This window comes from Podarcis melisellensis (assembly GCF_964234715.1).
Source record: "Podarcis melisellensis genome assembly, chromosome: 6".
Lineage (NCBI taxonomy): Eukaryota > Metazoa > Chordata > Lepidosauria > Squamata > Lacertidae > Podarcis > Podarcis melisellensis.
The window spans coordinates 55,210,149-55,237,694 of record NC_138538.1 but is presented as its reverse complement, the minus strand read 5'-3'; the positions used below and the strand labels follow the sequence as shown (position 1 = coordinate 55,237,694).

Here is a 27,546-nt window from a genome sequence, read left to right as displayed (position 1 = left end):
ATTTAAGGATTGTAACCAGAGGTTAAGCCTCCAAGAGTCTGCTGACCCACAAGAGAGGCTTTTCAAGGCACACAGGGGGCTGTAGTCGGTAGAAAAGGAAACCTCTGTTGTGTTCAGCAGCCTTTCACTTCCTTAAGTTATAAATAAAACTTCTATACATATATTATCAGAATTTACCTGCCATTACTCTATGTTGTTGGTCACTTTGACAGGCAGGTCAACTGCCTGACATCATAGTGGCCCAACTACAAAGGGAAAAAACTGGAGCACACTCAAAGGGCACTGATTCTTTCCTTACAAGGAAAATACCTGCAGTGGGAGTTGTACTTAGTGCTGATTGGAACCCCTACTTTTGGCAGGGACCACCCTCAGGAGTTCCCAAGTGGAACCAATCCCAGTGAAGCCTGTATTTGTCACCAAATTTAAAGGGCACCAAATCAAAACTCTGCCTGCCAGGAGCACTCTTAAGACTCTCATCTGGTTCCTTTGCAGCTTTGTTTTTGCCTGCCATTGCATTTGACATCAGGGGTGGGAGGAACTGTCTCTGCTGAGCAAATTAGGACACCCGCCAGGCCAAATTAGGCCTGTATATGGTGGGTCAGATTTAGCAGAGTTTAAAAGCTAGATGGCTACAGGCAACTCACTTAGTTGATGGCTGAAGTCTATGAACTAAGGAACACCTCTGTGCACCACACAGCAGCTCATGAATAAAACGTCAATTTCCATTAGCTTCTATAAGAATTTGTGCAATTTTCATATCCACGCAGGGCATAATGTTGGCACATTGTAGTTGCTTCATTCACAGTATGAATTTTTAAAAGGGGAATTGTTCTTAATTTGTATTTTTAAGAAAATGAGAAAGTGGAGTAAAAATCCTGGGTTAGATCCAACACAGTTTGATCTGTTGCCCACTTGTACAATGAAGCTTATCTTTCCTTTCTCGCTCCCCTGCACCCTCTAAAATCTGCTCTGGAGGGTCTGGGGATCCTGTGCAACAGATTTTGAGGGGACAGAGGGAGCTGAGGTAAGAAACCATAAGTCCTGTTGTGCAAGCAGAAGGACATCACTGAGCACTGCCCACTGTCCTAATGATTTCTGCTACATGCATGGAATGTGGTCAGTATATGTACCGACTTTGACAGTTCTCAAGGGAAAATAGTGTTCGTAGGCTTCCCATTACTTACTCCAAACATCTCTTTGGGGATGAGCTGCTTTGATAGAATTCATCAGCATCATAAAATTCATCTTCACTGCTGGAGTAAGAGAAATCTGGAACTGTATTTGGAGAAATATTGGCATGGCTCGGAGAAGTTAAACTGCTGCTAGGTGCTGACTGGCCACTTCCTGTAACGATTATGCGTATAAATGTAAAAAAAAACAGTTTGTTGTTTTCAAACAAAACATAAGTGGTTGAACTTTTATTAGCTCATGAAGTTCAAGATCAATAATGATTTATAAATAGATCTAAACACAGTATCTTTTAAAAAGTAACGACAACAAACAAAGGAAGAGACCTGTAACAGAGGTGATTGGATGTAAGGCATGTCTCTCCCAACCAGCACACACCAACCAGCATTCCTGATTGGTGCAGGTTGGGGCAGATAGGAGTTCGAGTCCAGCAATGTCTGGAGGGCACCAGGTTAGCCACTTTGGTCTAGAACATCACCAGGGTTTTATTCCATCCACTTGGAAATAGTGGGAGCCTATGAAATCACCAATAAAGCATGTGCATCATGAAAAGGGGTAGCATTCAAATCCTGATGTTGTGGTACTACAACACCCATCTGTTCCAGAGAAAACAGCCAATGGTCAGAAAGGATGGGGGTTGTACTCCAGCAACATCTGGAGGTCCACAGGCACCCCACTCCCACCAAACTGTGAGAGTGTATTTTGAAACAAGATAAGAATTTGTGCTATACCTGTACTATTTGGTGTTGGAGTCTGGTGACTTCCAATTAATGCTACAACTGGTCCAACTGCCAAGGATGAAGGTCGCTGCTCTGATTTGCAAAGCTGGGTTGGTTCTAAAAGTTATTACAAAGTGACAAGTGAAATGGTGTAAGCAAAAATCCTGACGTATTCATGGTATCATCCTAGGCACAGAATGTATTCTGCTGTTCTACTCTCCATGTGGGAAGATGAAAGCTCACTGCTCTACCACATTCCTAGTTTAGCTGAGTATCTTTAATGCAAAGAACAGGCAATGACGATAGGGAATGCAAACACACTACTATGTGAACTGATTATAAAAACAACGCTTGTAAAAAGAAATCAATTAATTTGAGTGCAAGAGGAAAGAGTCAAATATACTTCAGCACAGAGAATAAAGTTAGCTCATTTCCAAAGCAACAGCACAGCACAAATAGCTTATAAGCTACGTCCTTTATACAACCACATTCAGCGAATACAGTGGTACCTTGGTTCCCGAAGGCCGCAAACCCGGAAATGAGTGTTCTGGTTTGCGAACATTTTTTGGAAGCCGAACATCTGACACGGCTTCCGATTTGAGTGCAGGAAGCTCCTGCAGTCAATTGGAAGCCGTGCCTTGGTTTTTGAACCGTTTGGGGGTCAGACTAAGTTTGAGAACCAAGGTACCACTGTATATGCATTCTACTGGGGTGGTTGTCCTTGCAGCTCCACTCAACAACCCCACGTACCTGCCAACTCCCCCTCCCCCCACACCTGACCAAACCCTCCTCCCTTTACACTTCAACGCTTGACCCCAAGCCCCATCCTCTTTTAAAGGGGTGGTGCTTAGCCAAACCGCTTCGTGAAGCATCTCCCCTCCCTCATTAAACAGCTTCCTTGGGTCGCCTGCCACTCACACTGCTAGCCTGTCTGCATGCTGTTCATCATGCTGGAATTGGTGTGGCGGCAGCCTAACATTTTTATGCATGTATGTAAGAAATAAAGGGATGCGGGGGGGGGGGGAGTGGGAGAAAGTGTACATAAAATAAATCACATTTGAGCTGAAACACTGTATCTACTATTAATACTGAATATTACATTTTCATAAGTTTCAGAAACAAACATTTCCACAAGTAGCTTACAAATACTATACCTGAAGGTAAGACAGTTTGGGTAGGCATTGTGCTGATCACTGAAGATTCCAATAGACTAGGTTGATATATTGCATCAACAGGATTAATAGTGCTCTGCGACACAAAAAACAAATTAAACCTTTTTTGAGAACCACAGCGGAGTGTGCTCTGTGAAGGAACTTTCTTAATGCAATAGCAAATTCCTGAGAGAAATGCAAAGTGACAGAAGTACAGCAAATGTTCTCCAAGCATTAGTGGTCTGTACAGAATAGTAGTAGCAAGTTGAAAGTGAATTTAGTTAAGTTTAAATATAAATACTCTATCATAAAACCCAGGAGTCCCAGCTTTAATTTTGAACGTACTGATGTGATAGCAACCCTAAAAGATGACAGACCATCTAGAGATTGTGGTTTACTCCTGCTTTCAGAGAAGATACTCAACAATTCCAGAAGTACTACTGAACATGGTGCCATAAGAATTTGTCAAGAATCTGGAACAGGAGTCACTATGAATATGTTTTATGACTCAGAGATTTAATTTTGCTCCTTTGCAGTTTGAGGGAAAGCATAATACATTGTCTGATCTTGTTTCACACTAGTTCATTCTACGCTGAGACACAGTTCCGTTTATCTTTCCACCTTCAATTTTCTTTTTCAGAAAAGCAATTGTCCCTTTAATAATACCCCTTAAGACCTCTTCACACACTACCACACTTGCCAGATTCTGATGCAGGACTGATGTCACTTTGATCAGGACAGGAAATTAACATAGTGTATCAACTGTCACTATTTTAAAGGGGAAAAGACGATAAAACTTTCAGCAAGTTGAAAAATTGATGAAACTGAAAATTTCCAGTATATGGTGGGCTAGGTAGTCATATGTTAGGGTTGCCACACATCCGGAATTTCCCAGACATAGCCAGTATTCAGCCCTATTAAACAGCACCTGGGCAGAAATTGCTGGAATGTCCGGGAAAATCCAAACATATGGCAGCCCATGTTGGAAATGGGAGATTTTGGCAAATTTCATTAAAAAGAGCTTGAAGCCTCTCTGTTTATTTAGATTTGGGGGTGGGGGAGAACAACTTCAGCAAAAACAAAAAAAGCTTAACTTTTTTGTCTGGATTTTCACTTTTTGAAATATGGCAACCCTATCATATGTGCCCTCATTATACATGTAACATCTACTAGGATAGATGTGCTTCAAAGAGTAGAAAAATGAAAGCAGTTGGGTATATGATGTGTACGGATGTGTGGCTCTGGTCACATGTTATGTGGTACAAGTGAAGGCATGCAAAGATCCACCATACGAAACAAACTGCAAGTGAGACCTTTGGGAAACAGCTGACTTTTCATTTTGTTCAAACTCTGTCAGCAGAGTTCTAAATGTGTGGGTTAAATACAACTGAAATCACCTTTACTGATATTTAAAAACTAAACCTAAAACAATCCTGCCATTTGCAGAGCACACGGTCAGAAATAAAACAAGGTAAGGCTAGAGCAGTCAGCAACCTGAAAACTCAGCAGACAACCCAATCTGATAAAATCCATTTAAGAGATATTGTACAAGATTTCATATCAAAGAAAGATAAACCTAGAAAAACAGTAACTCAGAAGATTAGACACAGACTAAACCGAACATGAGCTTCTTTCTGGAAAAGTAGGACAGCAACAAAAATAATGAGGAGTTCTTGAAGATATGAAGAGAAGGGAAGCATTTGAGGGTAGTACAAGCAGATAAGTTTTTCCTTTGCAAATGATTAGCAAGTGTTAGCTGGCTTTCTGCACACACATTGAAGGACTGTTGTGATAATATATGGGAACAACTCAAAACTTGAGAAATACGGTAACTTCAGAGGCAAGAAATGTTTCTTGCAGCAAGTAATCTCTTCCTGCTTTTAAAATGGCAACAATGGCTAAACTTTGGAATTAGCTTCCTGTGGAGGAAGAACTAGATATGGAACAGCTTTAAATCTATGCAGCACAATAAATTTAAGTAAAGGAGGGCATCTAATACAATCAATCTACTGATGGATGGAATCTGCCAGTGGAATGAGAAGCGAGACAATCTTCAGCAATCTCCCTCCCTTCCAGCCTTCTAAATCTGCTCTGGGTGATTTGGGGGGGGGGGCTCCAGAGCAGATTTAGAGGCAACGTGGGTGGATAGAGAATCTCCAAACGTTGCCTCCCTCTCCTATTCTGTGGATGGATTCCTTTCATCAGTTGATGAACAGTATTGGATACCACCCTAAATACTGGACAAGACAAAATTGCTGTCGGTAAATGAAATTAATTAGAGCTTATTTTGTTCATTGCCATTTTTAACTATTATAAAATAGCATTTGACTCTAATTTTAAATGTACTGAGGTTGTTTGGAAACTGACTTTATACAATACAATTTGCTGTCAAAGATGAATGTTTGTTATGCCTCTTACTTCCAACATATTGGAATGATCTCCTTGATATTTTGCCCAGATCCTCACTGTTCTAAAGCTGTTCTAAAATGGTGGTGGCCCTCCAGTTGTTGGACTCCAACTCCCCTCTATCCTGCCTAACACGGCCAATGGTGAGGGCTGATGGAAGTTTGAGGTCAACAACATATGGAGGGTCACAGCTTGCCCACTCCTATTCTAAAGACTTTTATGGATCTTTGAGAATAATGCTTTACTGTTCAGTGTCAAAATGAGTTGTGTTTAAAAGTCAGTATTATTAATTCTACAAACACAAAAATCATGCCAGTTGAGAGAATGGGTGTGATCTAACTACCACGACATTAGGTATAATTACGAGCACGGTTAGTTACTAATATTTTTCCCCATAATGAAGGTGAAATCTTGGTCCTCTCCTCCCTCTCTAATAAATACTATCTCTAGTTAGAAAGAAGATTTCCACAAGAAATTTCCTTCCACACGAAAGCTCATACCAAGAACTAACTTAGTTGGTCTTTAAGGTGCTACTGGAAGGAATTTTTTTTGTTTTATCTCTAGTTAATCTCAGAAGAACACTACGTAATGTCAATACAAAGGCTTTTATTCCACAGTCGTCAAATCTAGTCAAGGTTTTGAAAGACATTATCAAAACCTGGTGATAATTCAACAGAGAACATTGACAGACTTTCAGACATCTGAAGTGATGACACCAAAATATTCATTTTCAGGCATTTCAATTTCATTCACCTCAGTTCCTTATTACATTATGATTATATTGGTACACCAGAGGATCTGTACTACATACTTGAGGGGAAAAGACTAGTCAGATTGTTACAGAATTAAAGAATCATGTATTTTACTATGAGTACAATCAGGAAACAAGTTTTCAAAATTAAAACTACAATAGATGATTAGGAGGCTTTCATACTAAAAAAAAAAATCAAGCTAATTCAACCCTGCAAATATCACGGTATGTTTTTAAAACAGATACTCTTAATGCATTTTAAATTACAATATACTCATCTGAAAGTTATTTCAGACAAGTTAGAAGCACTATTGGCTGGAGTTTTAAGGACAACGGACCAGATATTCGGCTTGTTTTGGATAGAGTTGAACTCCTTAAACAGCATTATAGCTTTTCAACTTACATGATAGATTATTGGAATTTGCTTTACATAGCACTGCCCCTTGAGACAATTGGGAGCTTCAATTGGTCAGAAATGCAACAGTGAGGGTTCTGATGGGAGCTGTCCATTTTAGATCACATTGCACCTGTCCTCTACCAACTTCACTGATTACCAATTTGCGTCAAGTTTCAAGTCAATGTGCCACCTATTATCTTCAGAGCCCTAAATGGTTTAGAACCAGAATCTCTCAGGAAAGTCCTTTCCCTATTCCCAATATGAACCTGTACAGGACGCTCTACTTTAGAGGGCCTCACTCAGGTTCTGATTCTGTCTGAGACGAAGCTGGATACACACGAGAGCACCCTTTCAGTCATAGCACCCAGGATGTGGAAAGGCCTCTGAAAAATGCTCGGCCTCTTGACTGTCTGTTTTCGGGTAGGCAGACCTTTTTAGAACTGCAATTTTATCACATACTTTGCTGCTGTCTGGGTTCTTTAGTTTTAGGTTGTAACTGTGTTTTGTATTATACTACTATTTTATGAAAGCATCTTGTACACTTGTCTAAAAAGGAAGACCGTAAGTGAAGAACAATAATCAACATGTTTCTATAGGCAACATGTTTCTATACACACAAGGCAGCTTTGTGTATTTTACTGGTCATATTTATTAGTTATAACAGTGTTGTGTCAAACTAGCTTTATTGGGAGGTTCTTGGCTGAAGGTTTTTCATGAGCTGGTTCCTCCAAGTCAGAGGGGGCAAGGCTCTTACAAGTTGTTAAATATATTGCAAGATAGAAAATTGTACCAGCGAAAACTGTACAAACAGAAAAGATAGCTAAATTAAGCCTACAGATGCAAAGTTTAACAAGTCTTTTTCAGCATTTTATATTGATGATTGTTACATCTTTGGATATCATGCTGTACTGTGTATTTATATATAGTACTTGGATTTTCTTCTCTCTAAAGTTGTTGTGTTTATTGTCCCTGGATTTTTTCTTATGTAAACTGCTTCGAGATATATTGATAACAATCTATAAATGGCTTAAATAAATTAAGGCTTCTATGATTTCAAGTCAAATGTTTTCTCCAGGTAAACTAAATGAAACTGGATCATTCAATGTTGATGTTTTAGAAAAAACTTGTTCATGTTAAGGACATTCAATCCTTTCTACTAGCTCTTCAGTGTTATTTTTAAAAGGTGTGTGTTATGCTATGTTGATTTCAAGCTTATCGGAAATAACATCTTGTGTTCCATGTGTTTGAAAAGCTTTCATTTAATTATAAACTCTGCAAAGTTTCAATATCCAGTCTTCACAGCCAGTCTCCTATTAATCTACAAGCAACACCAATTAAAACACTAGGAAAGAAGAAGATTAACACATTGTGTATCTAAGTGTTCAAGCAAAAACAGATAAACATGACCAGAAATATTTTGAATTGTAATACAGTACAAGTGAGTTTGAGAACTGGTAGGAGCTCAGTACTGTTTATATTGGAAACTCAAGAGGACCAAGGCCTTGTTTATTATGCTCATCACAAGAAATCCTGGCAATCGAGTTCCTTAACTGCAGATCTGCCATTCCTGAGTAATTACTATTCATCTTAAAACTGTATTCTCCATTGCTCCCAGAATGCTGCAGTGTTTAGAAGTTATTTATAATCTATTGATTTGATGCTATGCACCCACATCTTATTTTCAAACTTGTAGCAGAAAGAACTTGCTTTGAATTTCCACTTTTATAAGACAGAATCTCCTTTGAGACCATTAATGAATGCACATGAACTCATACAGTTAAGAGGCTATCCTTAAACTTTGCAAACTAGTTCACCAACTTTTCTTTATTTATAGGGGAATTCTCACTGTGACTGTCTTGTGATTCACTAGTGATATCATATATAGAAGGTACTTTATATTCCCTACTTTATGGCACGATGAGAGTTTTCTTAAAAATAGACCTACACTTACCCTACCAGACTGCAGTTACACTCGTGTCTCATGGGGTCCAGCACTACTTTGTTTCCTGTAGTCCTAAGGGTCTTAAAATGTGTTTTTTTAGTTTCAGCAATGAGGGAAATGGGCCATGAAGAAAGGTCCCAACTATTTATTAAAATGTAGGGTCAACTAGAAAATAAGAAAAACAAGCTACTTCACATAACTGTTCTGCTCGTGTTTAAGCTAAAATGCCAATATAAGTTCCTACCAATTTACAAACACTCAGAAGTCAGGAAAATGTATACAAATGGAAGACAGAAGTAAAGTTACATGAAGTATATACAACAAAGCAACGTGACAGAAACTTCTAGCATGTATTTCAAAGGCAGTATTATAAAGAAATGTTATTCTGAAAGCACATGCATTTCAGGTACAAGAAGAGTGACCAAGTTATCATCCCAGTTTTTCCCCATTGCGGGTTTAAATTTGCTTCATTAATAAGAAATAGTGGTGATAAAAGCAAAGCTGGAATTCAATATTCTTAATTGTGATTTTTGAAGCTTAAGGAAAGTGACAACATATTGAGGAGACACCAGAAGATGTGACTAAGAAAAAGAATGTCAAAATTGAATGGAAGTTCAAGCCCCTGTGGCCACATGACTGCAGCTTTAACGTTCTGCCGAAATAAAGGGAGACTGAAAGATTAGATTTAAGATTTAAACTTACTATAAGTCCATCTGCGTGCTTCTCCTCATTACTTTGGTCCTTAAGGAAAAATGTTACAAATATTAACATATCAATTTTTTTACTAGATGCCATGTCTTTGCTTATATGAGAATAATTGTTTCTCTCCAGAATTTTTTACTAGATGCTGCGAAAGTGAAATGTCTCTGAAGGAAAAGAAACCGATTAACCATTAGAAACCTTGCACTTTATAAGCCATTGGTATCTTCTTACAATAGCTAGCTATGTTTGCTATCTTCTGAAGATAATAAAGGCTAACATATCAATACTGAAAAACGCTTTCTGTCAGAGGAATACAACACTGAAGAAGCATGCTGCTATGTATCTACTAGTTCTGTTTATTACCAAGTACAGTATCATGAAGAGGCCTGCACAAACGCAAAATATTGCAAGATATTTCTGTGACATGCAAGGTATTTCTGTGACATGCTCCTTGATGTTTTGGAAACTATCACCTGAAAAAAATTACAAGTCACTTAAAAGAAAAGCACGATAGTGAAGGGTTTATTTGGCCCTTTGACTAAATGCCTCAGTACCAGTTAAATAAACCCCTCACAGGTGTCTGCTTTCTCCTACCACAGGTCTTATATCTGTGGTCTAGAGTAAGTGTAATGCTAGCCAACCCTTCAAAAATAGTTAAAGGATTAGGTATAGGCTGTAGGATCATGTATTTTTCCTTCTTTCAGGTGCAAGGTTCCATCCTACTCCTCAGCTATACCTTAGCTGTGAATGAATTGTCATTCATCTTACATTCAAACTGCATCTCCCTATACAGTACGAATAATCCGTAGTTAACCAGAGTACACCAACATTTAGCAGATTTTCCTTTTATGAAGTCTAGGATTCTCCTCGATACGAACAATGAACCAGACAAAACAAAATTATCCTACCCTTCTTCCAATGAACTCAGGGTGGAGTCCAAGGTTGTCTTTTCCCACCCTGTATTAGTTTCATGGGCTGAACCCTGTTGGGCTGTACCACTGGCCAAAGGTCACACGGTAAGCTTCATGGATTGAACATGGTTTAATTGAGGAAGTGCCAATCAGAAATATCAGCTGGAAATTACTTCAAAATTTCATCACTGAGTAGGTACCAAAAGAGCACAGTGAAGGGACCTACTTGCCTGATGTCACTAGGCAGTGAGACCCAAAGTATAGCTGCTCCCACACTAGAAGATTGCATATTATGTGGCACCTTTAACAGTGCCAGTTCTGGGGATCAAAGCAGCTGAGTGGGCACACATGGGGCAAGATGAAGCTGAAAGTAAAGTGGTACCAGGTTGCTAAAGGCTTTACATACTAACAGTAACACCTTGAACTTGGCCTGGTAGCAAACCGGCAACCAGTGCAGATCTCTGAGTAGAGATGTTACATGCTGAGAGGGTCTCAGTCCTGGCAGCAACCGTGTTGCAACATTCCTCACGAACTGTAGGCTTTTGGATTAATAACAAGGGAAACCCCACACAGAGTGTACTGCAGCCATCCAATCTTGAAGTCACCAGTGGCTGAACTACCGCGGTCAAGCTCTTGTGGTCCAGGAACAGCCACAGCTGTAGCACCAGTCACAGTTGGTAAAAGACTCTTCTAGCCACTGATGATACCTGGGCCGCCAGGGACAGAGCTGGATACAGAAGCAGCTCTAAACAATGGATGTGATGTTGAATAAAACTGCCAGTATATCCAAAGCCATACTGAAGACTATATGGTAACAGAGGAATGCAGGGAACCAAGCGTAACATGCATTAACAACTTTATTGGGTCTGTAATTAAATGATGAATATTAGTGTGTTATTTAATACTTAATCATAGAATCATAGAGTTGGAAGGGACCCTAAGGGCCATCTAGTCCAACCCCTTGCAATGCAGTAATTTCAGCTAAAGCATCCATGACAGATGGCCATCCAAACTCTGTTTAAAAATCTCCAAGGAAAGAGTGTCAACCACCTCTTGTGGGAGTCTGTTCCAATGCTGAACAACTCTTACTGTCAGAAAGTTTTTCCAAATGCTTAAGTGGAACCTCCTTTCTTGCAACTTGAGTCTTATCCTCCAGAACAGGAGAAAACAAGCAGGCTCCCTCTTCCATGTGACAACCCTTAAGATAATTGCAGATGGCTATCATATCTCCTAATCTGTGGCATATGCATATACTTGAGAGATGAGAGTTCCTAATCAGATTATTCTAAAAGAATATATGTAATTTTTAATGTTGAAACCTTAATTAAAGTCATTAACATAATATACAAACTCCGTGGTGGAGTACAGCCAATCATCCATTGCAGAATCCACAGAATGGAAACAAGATCCAATGCATAATCATGTAATGACAAAGGCGATTACACTAATCCCAAATATTCATTGAAACACGCACACACATATATTAAATGCACAGTGATCATGCTCTACGCTCTTTTTTTGTGGACCAGGGAGAGGAAAAGGCTTGCATTTTGCTAAAATAAAGCTGCTACAAAAACGAAGGTAGCTTTGTTTCCTCAACCTAAAGCATAATCATACAAAGTCCATTATTCCAAGTCACCCAAGGTCCTATAACTTGAGTAAAAAAAAACAAAACCTAGCTACTTTGATTTCTCTTGTACATTTCCCATGGAACCTATTGTGGGTTTGCAGTAGCTGAATTCCTAATTCTTTCAAGTAAATGCTGCTCAAAGCATGGCACTATTTTTAGAGCTAGGAGGGAATAGACGAGGGCCTCAAACATCAGTTTTTATCTTGATGATTTTAAAATATTATAAATGGATTGAGAAGACATAAGGTTGGCAGAGAGTTATGAACAATTCTATGTTAGTAGGAACGCCATTTCTTTATCTGGCCCACGGGACTCTACCCATACAATGCCCCCTTTCCATACAATTCACCGGCATTGCTCCACAGCCTCAACAGAGTCCTTGAATTGGGATACTGCCTCTCGATCATCTGACTGGAAGTGGAGGGATGCATATATAGAAACCTTTGCCTATTGCGTGGCTAGGAGGCCTATAAAAGGTGAGTGTCTCTACTCACATTTGCCTCTTCCCAGACCTACTTTCACCTCTGATCTTGCTCACCACTGGTATGCATCTCATGGAAGCAGGCTTATTAGGGAATGTGGCACAAGCTGCAAAAAGTTCCCTATCCCTATCTTAATGCACTATGTCTGAGATAATGGGCTGGATCCAGACTTTACAGCTGCAGGCAGGAGTATCTCGAGTGGCATTTCACTCAGGGGATGCTCCTACTGTTGGTAATAAGGGAGCTTCTGCCAACTCTCCCCTTCTGCTGCAGCCCCCAGAACCCTCAGAATGATGTGGGACACTGGATTGGGGTTAAAGGGAGAGACAGAATTAGCAAAAGAAGCCTCCCAAAATTCTGCCAGATCAGAAGCCTTCAGTATTGTCTGCCTCAGGTTTGCATAGGTTTGCAAGGCAAGGTATGTTCCAAGAACAAAACTGGGATAAGGGTGCACTAAACATTATAGCAAATGGGTTATGGGGAGAGAGAGCAGCAGCAAAGGTCTCTTTTGTGGATGAATGACTCAAATATTCTCTTCCCCCATCTTTCCTTTTGCACTTTCTATAGAAGCTTTCTTAACTGGCATGGGTATGGGGAAATTTGGAAAGCGAAGGAGAAAAGCCTAAGCATCAGATACATTATTAATAGATGCATTTTACAATCTTGTGCAACTGCCTATTCAGAATTCTGAACAGAATATTTATAAATCCAACTTATTCCAAGGCAGATCAACAATTTATCTGACCCAGAACTGCCTACCCTGTCCAGCAATGACTTCCCCGAGGACGCCAAAAGAGATATTTCCTGACTTTCCTATTACTAGAGGTCCTTCAGCTGCAGATGCCAAGGACTGAATTTGAAATCAAACATGCAAAGCATGGGTTCCATCACTAAACTACAACCTTTTCCTCATTTGTTTTTCTTTAGTAAATTGGCAAGCTTGGCCAGAGACATATGGACAACAAACAGCACTGAAGGTGTTCTGTTTCTTCACCAAAATAAAATTTTAGAATATAAAATCACAGAATGGTAGAGTTGGAAGGACCCGCAAAGGTCATCCAGTCCAACCCCTTGCAATGCAGGAATATTTTAAGTTGTGTGCAGTGTAGAATGTGGTTGTGTTCATGTCACAAAGATTCACAGGATAGCGGCATATGACAAAGATTTCTTCCAGGCTATTCCTGAAGTTTTTAAGTGCTAGCAACACTTGTACATTCTTTCGTTACTCCAGAAACTTTGTTTTATTTATGCTTATCTTCAGATTTGCAGATGGTACACTCTCTCTTCAGCAGTGAGGCATGCATATCTTCCATGTTTTCACAGAAGAAAATGAGCAAAAAGTATCCTTACACCACAAGCAAGTCTCACCCTCTTCTCCACCTTGTTAGTCTATTATGTATGGGAGCTATATACAAACATAGCTCTCTTTGGAGAAACCTGTTACAATGTTGTACTACAGCACAAGCGCACTGGGGCTCACCTTCTTTGATCATGTATAAAAGTTCCATAATCCAGTTTACGATTAGGATTTTAAGATGCCCAGAAAAACTTAGTGGGTTTTTCACTTCTGATATGGCAGGAACTTCAGTGCTATAGGTTAGGAATTATTAGGCCTATTAAGATTAGAGAATAAATCCAAAATTTTAGAGTAGATTAGTACATGCAAACCCATTTGGTGAGTAAGGGCTTTAACCATACATATGCAATATCTTTTCATGCCAACAATTGCTCCATTTTATCAATTCTCTATCCATGGAGGACATGTTTTAACTCAATTATCAGACACTGATATTCAAGATGAGTTTTTGAAGGCACAAGCACCCTCAAATTTCAAGATCAATCTTTAATAGACTATAATTCTGTTATTTATACTGTTCATGTACAACCTAGCAGAGCGCTTTTTTAAACATTTGTTTCGCCATACTTCCAACCTGGGGGCTTCGACGAAATAGTTGCTTGTGAATGTTTAAAACACCAAAAGTAATCAAACCAATGTAGGCACTGACATAAAGAATCTGTTTTTATGTATGCTCAAAGCATGAAGAGCACAGTCACATTTGAGATTATGGTAAACACCACTTTGTCAGGATCAATAGGACAGTATGATCACCACTTTAATATGAAGAATGGCACAGCACTGAGTATGCTATTGTATGTATTGTATAACTTATACAATGTACATTCATATACCCCTGGCAATCTATTTACAGTATTTATCAGTCTGGCAACAGGAGGGGAAATAATCAAGTCATATAAATGTACATATATCTATACCTTCCAATTCTTATTAACTTTGATGGTTCAATGCCTCTACAATATAATAGCACAGAACGATTTCTTCCAAAAAACATTATACTGCAAACACTTTTTATTGTATTTTCCAACAGAGATACTTACTTTAGCAATCTGCAGCAACACAATGCAGTGTTTTATTGATTCAACCATGCTCTAAGGGGGGGCAAAAATAAACATGTTAGTATTTCTACAAAACTTTTACTGCTTAGAATAGAGTGTTAAGGAAGCAAAGTACTTCCTTTGGTTCATTATCAGTTTAGTACTTATTTGCCATAGATATCTTGTAAGAATTCATTTATGATAACATTTCTGCACTTGAATGAGTGAACAAGGTGGAGAAAATCAGTAACTATTTTGCTAATAGTTTTAATGGATCATTATTTCCCCAATTTATACAGCTAAAGCCACACAGGGAAAGAACATTTGATGGGTGAAAGAAGCTACTTCTTTTTCTAAGAGCAGTTAACTTTAAAGTTAACTGACATCCTGCAGGTTATTGCACAAGCAATATATTGTCTAAACCAGCCTAGGCACCGGTGCCCTGCAAAGGTTTTGGACAAAAGCTCTCCCTGGCCCCAGCCCCCTGGGATAATGGGAGCTGTAGCTCAAAATATCCGGAGGGCACAAAGTTGAAAATACCTAAACAATATCTTCACAACAGAAGGATTAGAGCTGCTTTTGTTGCTCAGATTTTATCATTAAGTTATGAAAATACAATAAAATATATACTCCAAAAAGCAACAGGACTAGTAAATGTGTCAAGTTATTTTGTGTCATGCTTTCACAGACCTGACTGTTAAGCAGGTTACCATCAAGCATACAAATATTCTAAAACACTACTGTATTTTCTATTTAATATAAACAGGGAACATAATTGTAGGGCACAGTCTCAATCTCCATTTCCATCAAAAGACAAATATGAATATAATTTGGACCACAGAAGTGAGAGCATGACCCCTCCCTCCTGAACATATGGTACAATCCATTCCCCCTCCTCTAATTAGGTGGCATAAGGAGAAGCAGGTTCTCTGCATTTGCCAGCAGGCCACTTGGGAGACTGGGGGGCAACTGATCTCCCACCATTCCATTCTAAGTGCCTGTCAGCAGAGCAAGTAGCTAAAGAGGAATTAAAGATCCAAGCCCTTAAGTTGCTTTAAAATATGTAATGATTAAACACATACTTACACTGGTTGTTTCTTTGAGGTCTTCAATCTTCTGGAGGAAAAGAAAAGAAAAGCAAGGTCTTTAGCAATGTGAAGTTACTCATCTTCAAGATTGCTTCTTGTTAGTTATTGTTTATTTAAAACATTCACATAAAATATAAGCTTAATATATGAAGCAGCACTGTGCAGAGCTATATGGACTAAGCATTGTCTACTCCAACAGCTCTCCAAGATCGAGGGAAAATGTCTTCGCTGCCTCTTGCACCTGAGATCCTGCTGAATGAAAACAACAGGATCCTTACTGCAATCAAACCAGACATATTCCATTATTACACTGTGACCACTTTGCAACCATTTCTAGATAATTAAAAGAGTACCAGGAATGCAATTTGCTTTAGAAAAGAGTTGCCCAACAGCACTAGAAGACGACTTTAAGCAAAAGGTGTGTTGTGCAAATTGTAAGGGTAGTGCTTTTTCTAGCATGATGCACTGTTAAACCATGCCCTGCTGAACAACCAAAGATTATTAATGCTTGGTTTACATTCCCATCTCACCCTGCAGATAAATAGTCTAAAGAGAAAGCTTGAAAGCAAGTACTGTACAAGGCGGCTTCAACTGAAACATGTTCATCCAGAAAATTTAATCTTCATTCCACATTTATCCCAACTAAGAGAGATATATGTGCATTTGAATCAGTTCAGACACTGTATTCTTATACTTGTGTGTGAAATCATGCAAGTACAGAATTGTTCAGACAGCGGTGATTCATCTTCATATTGTTAATTGTCATAGTTTGTTCCAAACTGCCTCACACTTGTCCAATACAGTGAAGACTCAAATCTGCCTTTTCCCCATCTATGTAGACCAAAAACAAACTTTGGTCAAAGCTCAGGTTTGTCTGAAGAAAGATAAACTATAAGTGACACACTAATCCAAATCATGATTTAGCTCTGGGTAGTGCAGCAGCAGGAGGAGAACTAGGGTCGGAGTGCAGCAGCTGTGATCCCCTCTAGGAATCTGCAGTTCGCTCTATATCATTGGCTTAGCATTATGTGTTGTCCTCTTGTGGCATCTATTTTTCTACAGGGTCTATAGATGTGACAGTTTCGACACAACTTTCCATAAAGATTAAAAGGAAAAGAGAAGTGATGTCATGGTTTCCAGTAACATTTCTTTAAACTACATTTCTACAGGAAGCAGCTGCTAGTTGTCTTGAGTCAGGGGAAATAACTACCTTATTGCTTAATCAGCAAATGTCTAGCATTACTGAAGTTGTTAGCCGCCCGGAATGGCTGGGGCAACCCAGAGGAGCAGGGTAAATAATAATAATAATATCATGCAGATTTTTAAGAAATACTTTGGGGTGAGTGTAACTGGAACCTCTTCCTTCTGCATGAGAGGAAGCAGCTTTAAAATACTGAATGCCAGAACAAATCAGGAAGAAAACAGCTCATCCGTTGCAACACTAATCTGCCATTACAACAAATTAAGACTAGAGGCCAAACAAGTACAAGGTCACACCCCAGCGGCAAGATTGTATAATGATAAGACAGTGCCAAGTGCTAGATTACAATCTAAAATATGAAGTACAGTTAGCAAATTACCCTGTTCTAGAACACAAAAAGCCAGCTACATGGCTAGTTGGTTTAGAATCATTCTAACAGTGCTGGAAGTTATTGCAAAGAGAGGCCCAATTACTTCTCAATAATTGACTAAAGCGTGAACTTAATTTTATTCAAATTAGATATATAATTTTACCTGACATGTGTAGAATCATAGAAATGTAGAGCTGGAAGGGACCCCAAGGGGCATCTAGTCAAACCCACTGCAACCACCAACCTTCTGGTTAACAGTCAGACGCCTTGTCATTTGATGCTCCTTATTTCATCCATATATTACATATTTCATTAAGCCCTATGAACTATGCTAATGGTACAATAGTTCATGAAAAGTGAGTGGGGCACAAGGCATTGCTAACTGAACTTCCAATAACTGACTTCTCCAGGAAGCTCTCAGAGAAATAATATTTAAAACAACTGCAGCATGAAACTTATTGAAATAAAAGGATAAAACCTTTTCTATGGCTCTCCAAGCTTGTTTTCATCTTTTTAATTATATTCCACTGTAATGGAACAATTGAAGACCTGTTAGCAATTATTAATACAAGTGTTTTCCGTCCCAACAACTTAAAAAAAAAATCTATAAAGCAACGCTCAATGCTAGTTATCAGCTGTATATAAAAGGAGTGCTTAAATTGCATTTTAGACAATTACAGGAAGGCTGAAAAGTGAACTTCAGGGAGAGGAAGAAGCAACATCTATATAAAAAGTATACTTGCTTTTCTCTGTTCGTCATCTTTGCAGTTCTGAAGCTTTTCATCAAAGAGCTAAAAAGAAAAAGGCACACAGTATCAAACATTGCTAGTAAAGCTTTTAAAATGCAAACAGGATAGTAATTTATTTATTTATTTATTAAAAATCCAGAGTCTGCTGATCATTTGGTTCCATCTTACCAGAAACATGTTTAAATTACCAGTGGTCTTAATCATCAGTATTTCACACAAAAATAATAATCAATATCACATACTAAGTCAGGAAAGATGTTTTGTCTTTAACCCAAACATGAAACTATTTGGAGGGGGTGGGGGCTTCTTTATGATTGCAGAATTACATTTAAAAAAAGCCAAAGAAAGTGCTTAAAATTGTTCTGCGTTCTGTTGCTTCTGTCTCCTTAATTATCTGTTTCCAGTCAATATAATGTCTGAGCTAAAGATCTTTAGACAGTTTCTTTACAACACAAAATAATGTGCTGCATGTAAAGCAGAGATGGAGACTCTGTGTCCCTCCAGATGGAGTTCAATGATAATTCCCTTCAGTTCCAGCCAGCATGGCCAATGATCAGGGATGGTGCCAGTTGGAATCCAACAGCATCTAGAAGGTTACAGGCTAGCCACCACTCTGTAAATGATTGAATAAGCTTTAAGCCTTCAAGGCAATGCAAAACAGAACCTCTCTTGCACATATTTTTACTTCTCAAATGCTTACCCCATTTCAAAGATTAAATATGTTAAACATATCAAGGATAAATCACAAGGGCAACATTTACTCTCTCCCTCTCCTTATATATATAATAAACAGTACAGGAACTACTGTTTTAAAACAGCTTTTTTAAAAAAACCAAAAAACTGAAACCATTTCAAGTATGCTTGTGATCCAAGTCTCTACAGTTGACTTGTGTCATAGATGACTGGGAAATTTTAGGTTTTGCCTGATTTTTAGTTTTAATTCAGTATTGTACCAGCAATTTAAAGATTGCACGACACAAATTAGATTGTATTCAAGCTACTTATCGCTCCTAGCTTAGTTTCACTGTTCTAAGGAACAAGTTAGGAATGAAGAACTTGAATACTGAAATCTTCATCCAGACTCCCTAGCCAGTGGTGTCCAAACTTTTTTCAAAAAGGGCCAGATTTGATGAAGTGAAGGCCCGTGAGGGCCAACCAAAGGGCCAACCAAACTTGTTAACCTTTTTTAAGGATTGAAGTTGTTGAGGGTTTTTTTTAAGTTTAGTTAGGAATTTACCCCAGGAAATAAACTACCACAGGAGCCGGATTAAACCGACTGGCAGGCTGGATTATGCCCCCAAAATGGACTTTGGAGATGCCTGCCCTAGAGATATAGTCTTTTAGCAGGAACTGATGTTAAATTTCTGAAACCCATCTAACTACTTAGCGAAAACATGGATCAATGAGCTTCAATGATGACAATCTTTCATAACCCATTTATACCATGGAGGTTAGGGAGAAATCAAAGTGCATCTTTACTAGATTATTGTAAGTCCGGTTACAATAGCAAGTTCAACATACCTTCAATTGGTCTATCAAAATTTGTAGATAAGCATCAGCTTCTGTAAGTTTTTTATCAAAATCTTGGACACTGGGAACAAATCCAGGATCCACACCCTATGTAAGAGAAATGCATTACATTTGAACATATTTACAGAACACACAGAACAGCACCTCATTAGCTGCAAGATTGAACTGGGCAAATTTCAAAACCATGGAATAACCTGCCTAGATACACTTTAAAGAATGAAAAACGCTAGAACATTATATTATTCCTACAGATATATGTCAGCAAAGTGAAATGATTAACTCACTGCAAGGACTAGGGGTCTCCTAGCACTATTCTAAAGCCTAAATATTATGTTCTTGTGAGGTTAACTATTTTGCTATGTAAGCCACATCACAGCAAATTTGTTACTAAGGTGAAGCATCCAATACTCTCCCAACTAAAGTTTCCTTGTAAAACCAGGCCTTACAAATGAATTCTCAAATAATAGAAATAGAAGCAACAATCCAGAGCAGCTCAATTGTTCAAGCCTATATGTGTTTACTCTGAAAGAAGTCCCGCAGTGTTCAATAGATCATATCCCCAGGATAAACACACACAAGACTGTGCTGAAAATCTACACTGGATTGTGACCACAGATGAATAAAGAAGAAAGGGTATTTCCACACCTCTGCTTTTTTCTTGCTTTTTCATTTACTTCATTTAAACAGCCTCTCTTATCCTCCTCCAAAATGGATAAAAAGGTAAAGGTAAAGGACCCCTGACACTTAAGTCCAGTCGCAGACGACTCTGGATTTGCGGCGCTCATCTCGCTCTACAGGCTGAGGGAGCCGGCGTTTGTCCACAGACAGTTTTTCCAGGTCATGTGGCCAACATGACTAAGCCCCTTCTGTCACAACGGAACACCGAAACCAGAGTACACAGAAACGCAGTTTACCTTCCCGCAGAGCGGTACCTATTTATCTACTGTACTTGCACACTGTGTGCTTTTGAACTGCTAGATTGCAGAAGCTGATCCCAAGCAACGGGAGCTCACCCCATCGAGGGGATTTGAACCGATGACCTTCTGATCGGCAAGCCCAAGAGGCTCAGTGGTTTAGACCACAGCGCCACCTACGTCCCTTCCAAAATGGATATAAGGCTTAAAAAGTTATTGCCAACTAGAAAGGCACACTTTGGACAGAACATCAAGCACATAAACTGATACATGTAAATCTATAATTCACTATGTCAAGATCCCTTGTAAGGAATTACATGGAGGGTGTTTAAAATTTCTAGGTTTTATGATTGCGGATGACAAGTAGACAAACAGAAATTCATTATGTCTTCAATTCTCACAATTTAAAAGCTATAGCGTAGGTGTTTTAAATGCTAAGCAACCTCCACTTTTAAGAGAAGCAATTTTAGAAGACACATACTTTAACAAAAAATATTTAAGGAACAGAAGATTCCTAACAGAATCCAAACTGTCACTCTTTCACTTCCCTGCATCTGTTTCCACAATAATGTGACCTCTAGTGAAATATGTGCAGTGCTTCTATCATAGCTATCTATCACATGCATGTAAATGACATAAAATGCTACAAACTTCATTCAGTTTTAAATGTTAGTTAACTCATTTACATTTTATGTATTTCAGTGAGCATTTGCATTATTTCCAATGAAAACGAAGTTAAATATACCCAAGTCTTAGAGGTATTTTAAAAAAAGTAATTAGGCTATTAGCATTATGTTACAAGTTCTGCACTACATACCTTTTTTAAACTAGTATGATTACTAGGCTATTTAAGTACCTCAGCTTTCATTAGAAAGCAATTCTACCTGGCCAGGTTATATAAAAGAGGCCTTATAATAAGCTCACTCACCAGAACATGAGAGCCAATTGTGACCTCTGAAATGCATAAATCCCCTCTGAAGTACCACAGAAGTGCACACTGAATGATCAAAATGGCCACAGAACAGTGCTTGAGTCCCTTTGGGCATCCTGTACATTTGTTACTCTTTCCTTCCTGTGAAATGCCTAAAGGTATGTGATCCTTGTTAGAGTCATACCTTATTTCCTGTAGAAGTCTGAATGATCCTTAAAATGAACTGGGATGTTTGCCCCACATTATGTAACATTTAGGACATAGCATGACCACTACAAGAAATACACTACAAATGCTACCTGCCCAACGTTGCTTCACCAGCAAGTATTTGGCTCTTGAAATTCTTTAGAAAAATATCAGGGTCTACACATCAACTGTAGTGCCTACCCTCTGGCCATTGTTTCTAGTACCAATTTTCCTAATCTGCAAAGAAATACACCCACTTTCCAAAGAATCATGGAAACATGTTGGGCATATGCTGAAGGAACGAAGGATCACAAGATCCTTTAGTTGTGTGAAGCAGATTGGCTTCCACGTCCATTCTGAGCTACAGGACCAAGTTTCTATGACCACTTGGAAGTAACATGCATTTCAGTATGTCTTCTTATTTCAATAATGTTGTATGCTTTAACAGTGTACACTACCTTGATGTTCTCTGACACAGCGATATAGAAATCCTTTTCTAAATACAATGTAACTCAAACCTACATACTGTGAAAGAAGCTGATTTCAATGGGATGTGAAGAAAGGAAAACTAAGTTTCCTGCAGCCAAAATACGAACTAGGCTAACCATCGAGTGGGTTTTAGAAACGATCTCCTATATCACGGTCGAGGTGATCAAACTGGAACTGCTTGTTTTTAAACAGCAAAGTCAGTGGCAGTAATTAGCCACTTCCACCAATGGCAGACAATGGAGCCTGCCGGACTGAAATCAGGCAGAGCTGCTGGGGGGGGGGGTGAGTGCGCCCCATGGTGTAGCGCGCACACAAGCGCCGCGCTCTTCCTCTCCAGCGATCAATGGCTAGAGCTGCTGCGTGCGATCCCCGGCCCCGGCTGCAAGGTACAGGTTCAGGGCCGCGGGCTTCGCAGCACGCACCCTCTCCTCCCCACCCACCCCGATTATACACGGGGTCGACCACAGAACCCAGGCGTCCGGGTGGGCCTCCGTAAGCGCAGGCCGACGGGGATCGAGGGCGCCCCCCTTCTGCCAATGTCGACGCTGCGCCGCCCCAACGCCCGGCCCTACTCACGCAAGCCATGCTTCCTCCCCTCCCGGGCACGCTGCCGGGCGGGGTCTGTCGTCGGCTGGGCCCCCTGCCCGCAGGGAAGCCGCGTCGCCAGCCCGCCGCTCGCAAGCAGCGAGGCTCTCCTTCGCACCGAGCCGGCTCCCGATTGGCTGCGGGTCAGGTGCCTCCCAGCCCGGCCCTTTCCTCTCCCCCGCCCCGCGCACCGACTGAGAGGGGGACGCATAATAGCCATACACACCGGGCTGCTTCCTTCCAGCCGGCGCCGCCGGCTTCCTCCCGCTTTCTCTCGAGGGCATCCTTCGTCCCGGGAATCTCCCGCCTTCAGCGGTAGCCTCTACCCAGCAAGGCTGCAATCGGGGCAGGAAGACCAAATCGCCGCGCGCTGAAAGGAAGCCCTGATTGGAAGGGCTGGCTTGGAATCCGCAGCACCGACTGACTTCAGCCGCCGCCTCGCTACCCAGCGGGCTGCTTGGAGTCTAACCTCACGCGCAGCGCCACGGAGGACACGGGCTCATCCGGATATTTCACCCGCCCCCTGCCTTCTTGCATCATCTGAAATGCCTCCGGCAGCTTTCTTGTTATTGGCTACAGCGCCGATCGCTCTTTTCCATTTCGCAATCCTGACCCCCGTTTTACCTACGAGCGGACTTACTTCTGAGCAGGCATGGCTAAGATGCTAAGACTAACTTTTCGCATCCGCCTAAGATTTCTGTAGCTCACTGTCCTTCACCACCTTAAGGGCAGCGTGTGCACAGTTTCTGCAGAACGCAGTTAAGAACCTTTGCAAGGCTAGGGCTGCGAATCCTGACTATTTGGAATTAGGTATCACTGGCGTGGATCCAGGCTAGACCAACTCCACGCTGCGCATCGGGGTTTTTCCGCCCAGCAGTCCCTTACACTGCCTGGAAAGCTGCTCCTGTCAGAGGAATCTTCACCATAGCAGGAGGCGGGGCTGCGGCCAGAGGAAAATCTAGTTTCCCCGATTTCCAGCACCTTTTTTGGGGAGGCGACACACGGAGCAGCCATGAGAAGGGGAGCATAAAACATCACCTGGCCTGAATGCGGCTGAAGCCCAAGTAAAGCATGCTTCAGTGCCAAGCTGCCATTTTCTAACGTTTCTCACTTCAAACGTCACTATGATTGATGCCCATTAATATTAGGCAGTTGTGCCTCTGCATTTGCTCATTACCTTAAATATTAAAGTGCACCTGCTGTTATCCATAGTTGGTGCCAGTGTCTCCAAAGAAATCCCTTTCTGTGATAGCACCTTGGAGTGGCTAATATTCTCAGGAGGAATATTTACATAGCAAAGGTTTCAAAGCAAGAATATGCAGGTTTAGTTTTGTTTGGTTCCCTTTCCCCTTCTGCCAATGTGCAACACAGACAGCACTAATTTCTCCATCATTATGCACTACAAAAACACAGGAGTTGGGATATGTTTCTGTATAGTTCAGTGTTATTTGTATGCTACCATAAGCAATGCTTGATAAGCAAGATTTTGGCAAATAGTACAGGTTCATTATTTGGACGAACTGGAGATCCAGAGGGGCAGTGACTTGAAGATTCCTGTAATGATCTTAACATTGCCTCCATTCTATTATTATTATTATTTTAATCCAAGGCTTTGTTTCAGGTAAAGAAAATAGAAATTAAAACTGCAAACAGGTCATTGAGTAGAGTCCACATAACAATCATCCACAGGAATCTTCCCATCATTGTATTCTTAGATCTCCAGTTCAGTTACAAAGGTTTCTCATTCACAGACCGGCAGTAATGTAAAATTTATCAACTGAGGTGCTATATTTGCAAGATGGAGACATGATATATGGCTTAATTTCACAACAAATGTAAGAACAAATATACACTCATGGAATAGAGATTAGTATGGATTACATTTTAAACAGGTATTATGCAGAACATATGCATCTCTTTTAGCTTAGGCTAAACCAACCAACGCACCTGAAGCTGAAGAGTATGACGAAGGATGGTTTCCTCTAAAGCATGAATCCATTTCTCTCTCTCATCAGCATCTCGAGCTGGAAGAGTATCAAAAATATACTTAAGTGGCCTTAAAGAAACAACTGGAAACTTAAACCAATCCCAGGTCAATAATAAAATGTCCTGTTAGTTAAGCAAAGCTAATCAAATGAAAATTGCTTGCTGAGAGACAAGCCTACATTATAGCTAATGAGAAAGTTTGAAGATATTGTGAAAAATAAGTACATGACTGAAATCCAAACACAGTTTTTATGGCAACTACAATACAAATACTCCTGAATATTAGATAAACTGAAATAATTCACAATTCCATACTAGTATGTCCCAAGCAATAGCTATCAGCTTGTGCTTGTAGCCATCTTAATGATGGAAATATATGGGAACAGAAGTAATGAATGATTCAAGGTTCTCCATTTATAAAATGACAAGACAGCCAGACAGCTGCAATGCTCCCATCCTGTCTATAATATTTCTAGTCCACATTATATTACTTATTTTAGAGAATGGAGCTAGTTTTTACATAGTTCACTTACATGGTAACTTCCAGCAGTTCTACTTCCATTTTAAATTCATCAAAATAATCCTATACATAAAAAGCAAGCTCCAGCATTCAAGATATCACAAACATGGATTCCAGACTAGTTCATGCAGATTAAGAGGTGGGACTATGCAGGTAACAGCTGCCTCAGAACAAAGTAAACAAGCTGCAATCTGGGAATAGCTAAAAGTGGAGAAGGTACAGCATGAATATGCTATCAGAAGTCCTGCACTATAGGCACCTCCTTTGCTGAGGACCCTCTGGTTTTGACATTCTGCTGTTCTTAATGATAACTGAGTCAAAATTGAAACTGATCGGATCTTCAGAGTTTATTGGAAGTACATCTGCACACTTCTAAGCAATAAAAAGTCTTTTAAAAAAGGCTATGTAAATAACTCAAAGTGCAAAGGTGGGCAATAATTCAAATGGTGAAATTTTGTTTTCCTTCAGTGAATCAAGCACAGATATAGTAATCAAAATAGCTCACTCAGTGCAATAGATATCTGGGGGAAGAATCACAGTTAAGCAAGCAAAGATGCTGAAACATTGGCCTGCCTCCAGTCCAGTCACCCTAACTCAAAGATTCACAGCTGTCTGTTTCACAGATGAAGTAGGTCAATACTCTGCCAAGAAACTGAAAAAATCAGCATGTGATATGTGAGCCAGGAAGGAGCTTGGTGTACTCCTAAATACTGCCCAGACTTCTATGGGAAGGATGTGGTCACACTTCAAGCATCCTGAAACTAGTCTGCTTATAACAAAGTCCTATGGCACTTTAAAGATTAACAAGTTTATTCTGGCATAAGCTTTTGTAGCGGGAGCAGCTACAATATTAAAAGCAGCTTCTAATATTGTTAGGTTTATATATGTAATTAATAAAAAGACAACACACATCTAGGTCCTGCAAAGCTCACAGGGTCAAATCACTGCTTGATCATGAAGCTCAGTGTATGAGTGTTCACACAGATGGGTCCAAAAGTCAGTAAACTAAGTAGATTCAAAATGCTGTAAACAAATGTTACATTCACATTTGCCATAGCAATTACATCAAAGCAGCTATTTACGTTACTGCAAATATTCAGATTTATCCTGGTATGTTCAGCCTTTTAATTATCAGTGCATATTTTATTGTGGTACTGCATCAATATTGCAGCAGCCTTGTAGTAGCTAAGTGACAGTTCAATTTATGGAAGCAATATTACAGTGTTGTTCATATTACCCAGTGAGGGAATAGATGAACTGTAGACAGAACAGGCCCACAAAACCAAGATAAACATCACGAATCCCTAGAGACTGCCAAGAGCCAGCAGCCTTCTCAAGCTAGAACTAAGCATTAAAACTGAGGTATGATTCACAGCTCATTTTTCCCTCTGGCACCATAACAACTAGAGATAAAATTTTGATATTATGTCAGTATGATGTCAAGCTTCCCCCATCTCCACAAGTGGCAGCCTATGAAATGGAGCAGTGGTGGGATGTCTGTCAGTACAGTCATGTTACAACATATATATCACACATGGAGGAGGGGGCAGATTACAAACTGACTTCAACAGCCCCATAGTAAAATATGTGACCAGGTAAGAAATTATGAAGACATGTATAAGTACTACAAGGTCTGAATCAGCCCAAAAGGATAGCAGTTTTCTCATTGGCTAGTGTTGGACAAAAGAGCACCTAATCACCATTAAAACCCTGATTTCTAGGTACCACAATAGAGCCACATATACTTAAACTAACTAACTAACTAATGGAGGTTCATCTCTATTAATTATAAACCAGTGTTCCACTAATCCCTATGTCAAAGGTACTGATTCTTGGTCTTCCTAAATTTAGTTTCAGTATGCTTGCTTTTAGTTCCAACCACTGAATAAACACAGATAATACAGGTCTTAGGGCATGTAAAAGTGGTGATACTGAGCTCTTTTGTCAGTCAGATGATGAAATGATGACACCCAGTAGCATCATATACTTGTTTAACAGGATTGGAAACAGGAGCAAACACTGCAAATTTGGCACAGGAAAGATAAGCAACCATTACTCACTGGGGCCTCCCTCCCAGGAATCTGCAGGCACAGATTGGAAATCTACCCCACCCCAATAGATTTCTCGGCATCATCATCATAATTTCAGACACACAATCAAGTGATGAATGTTAGCAATCCTGAAAAGAGCAACTCAAAAGCCATCTCATTTAACCCCCGCCAGTGCCCGCAACTGCACAAAGGCTGCATCTCAAGGTAGTGTGAGCGTCATGATCGAGAACTCTTGCAGTAGCACCTAAGCCCTACATATCAATTTGGGACAAT

General features: G+C 39.9%; 1 protein-coding gene across 6 annotated transcripts in view; it reads right to left on the bottom strand.

The window, feature by feature from the left end:
• Window positions 1-27,546, bottom strand: part of OSBPL9 (oxysterol binding protein like 9) — a 60,273-nt gene that overhangs the window by 8,239 nt on the left and 24,488 nt on the right. Inside the window, exons 4-12 of one of the 6 annotated variants that reach the window (XM_081913937.1) lie at window positions 24,664-24,740; window positions 19,603-19,698; window positions 18,076-18,123; window positions 15,760-15,786; window positions 14,677-14,727; window positions 9,257-9,295; window positions 3,062-3,155; window positions 1,920-2,024; window positions 1,185-1,344 (exon numbers count right to left, since the gene is read on the bottom strand). In XM_081913937.1, the coding sequence (XP_081770063.1) occupies window positions 1,185-1,344; window positions 1,920-2,024; window positions 3,062-3,155; window positions 9,257-9,295; window positions 14,677-14,727; window positions 15,760-15,786; window positions 18,076-18,123; window positions 19,603-19,698; window positions 24,664-24,740 (697 nt within the window). Of the gene's footprint in view, window positions 1-1,184; window positions 1,345-1,919; window positions 2,025-3,061; window positions 3,156-9,256; window positions 9,296-14,676; window positions 14,728-15,759; window positions 15,790-18,075; window positions 18,124-19,602; window positions 19,699-22,707; window positions 22,854-22,942; window positions 23,215-24,663; window positions 24,741-27,546 lie in introns of those variants that run through there. The other 5 variants (XM_081913936.1, XM_081913941.1, XM_081913940.1 and 2 more) reach the window with 5 other exon arrangements.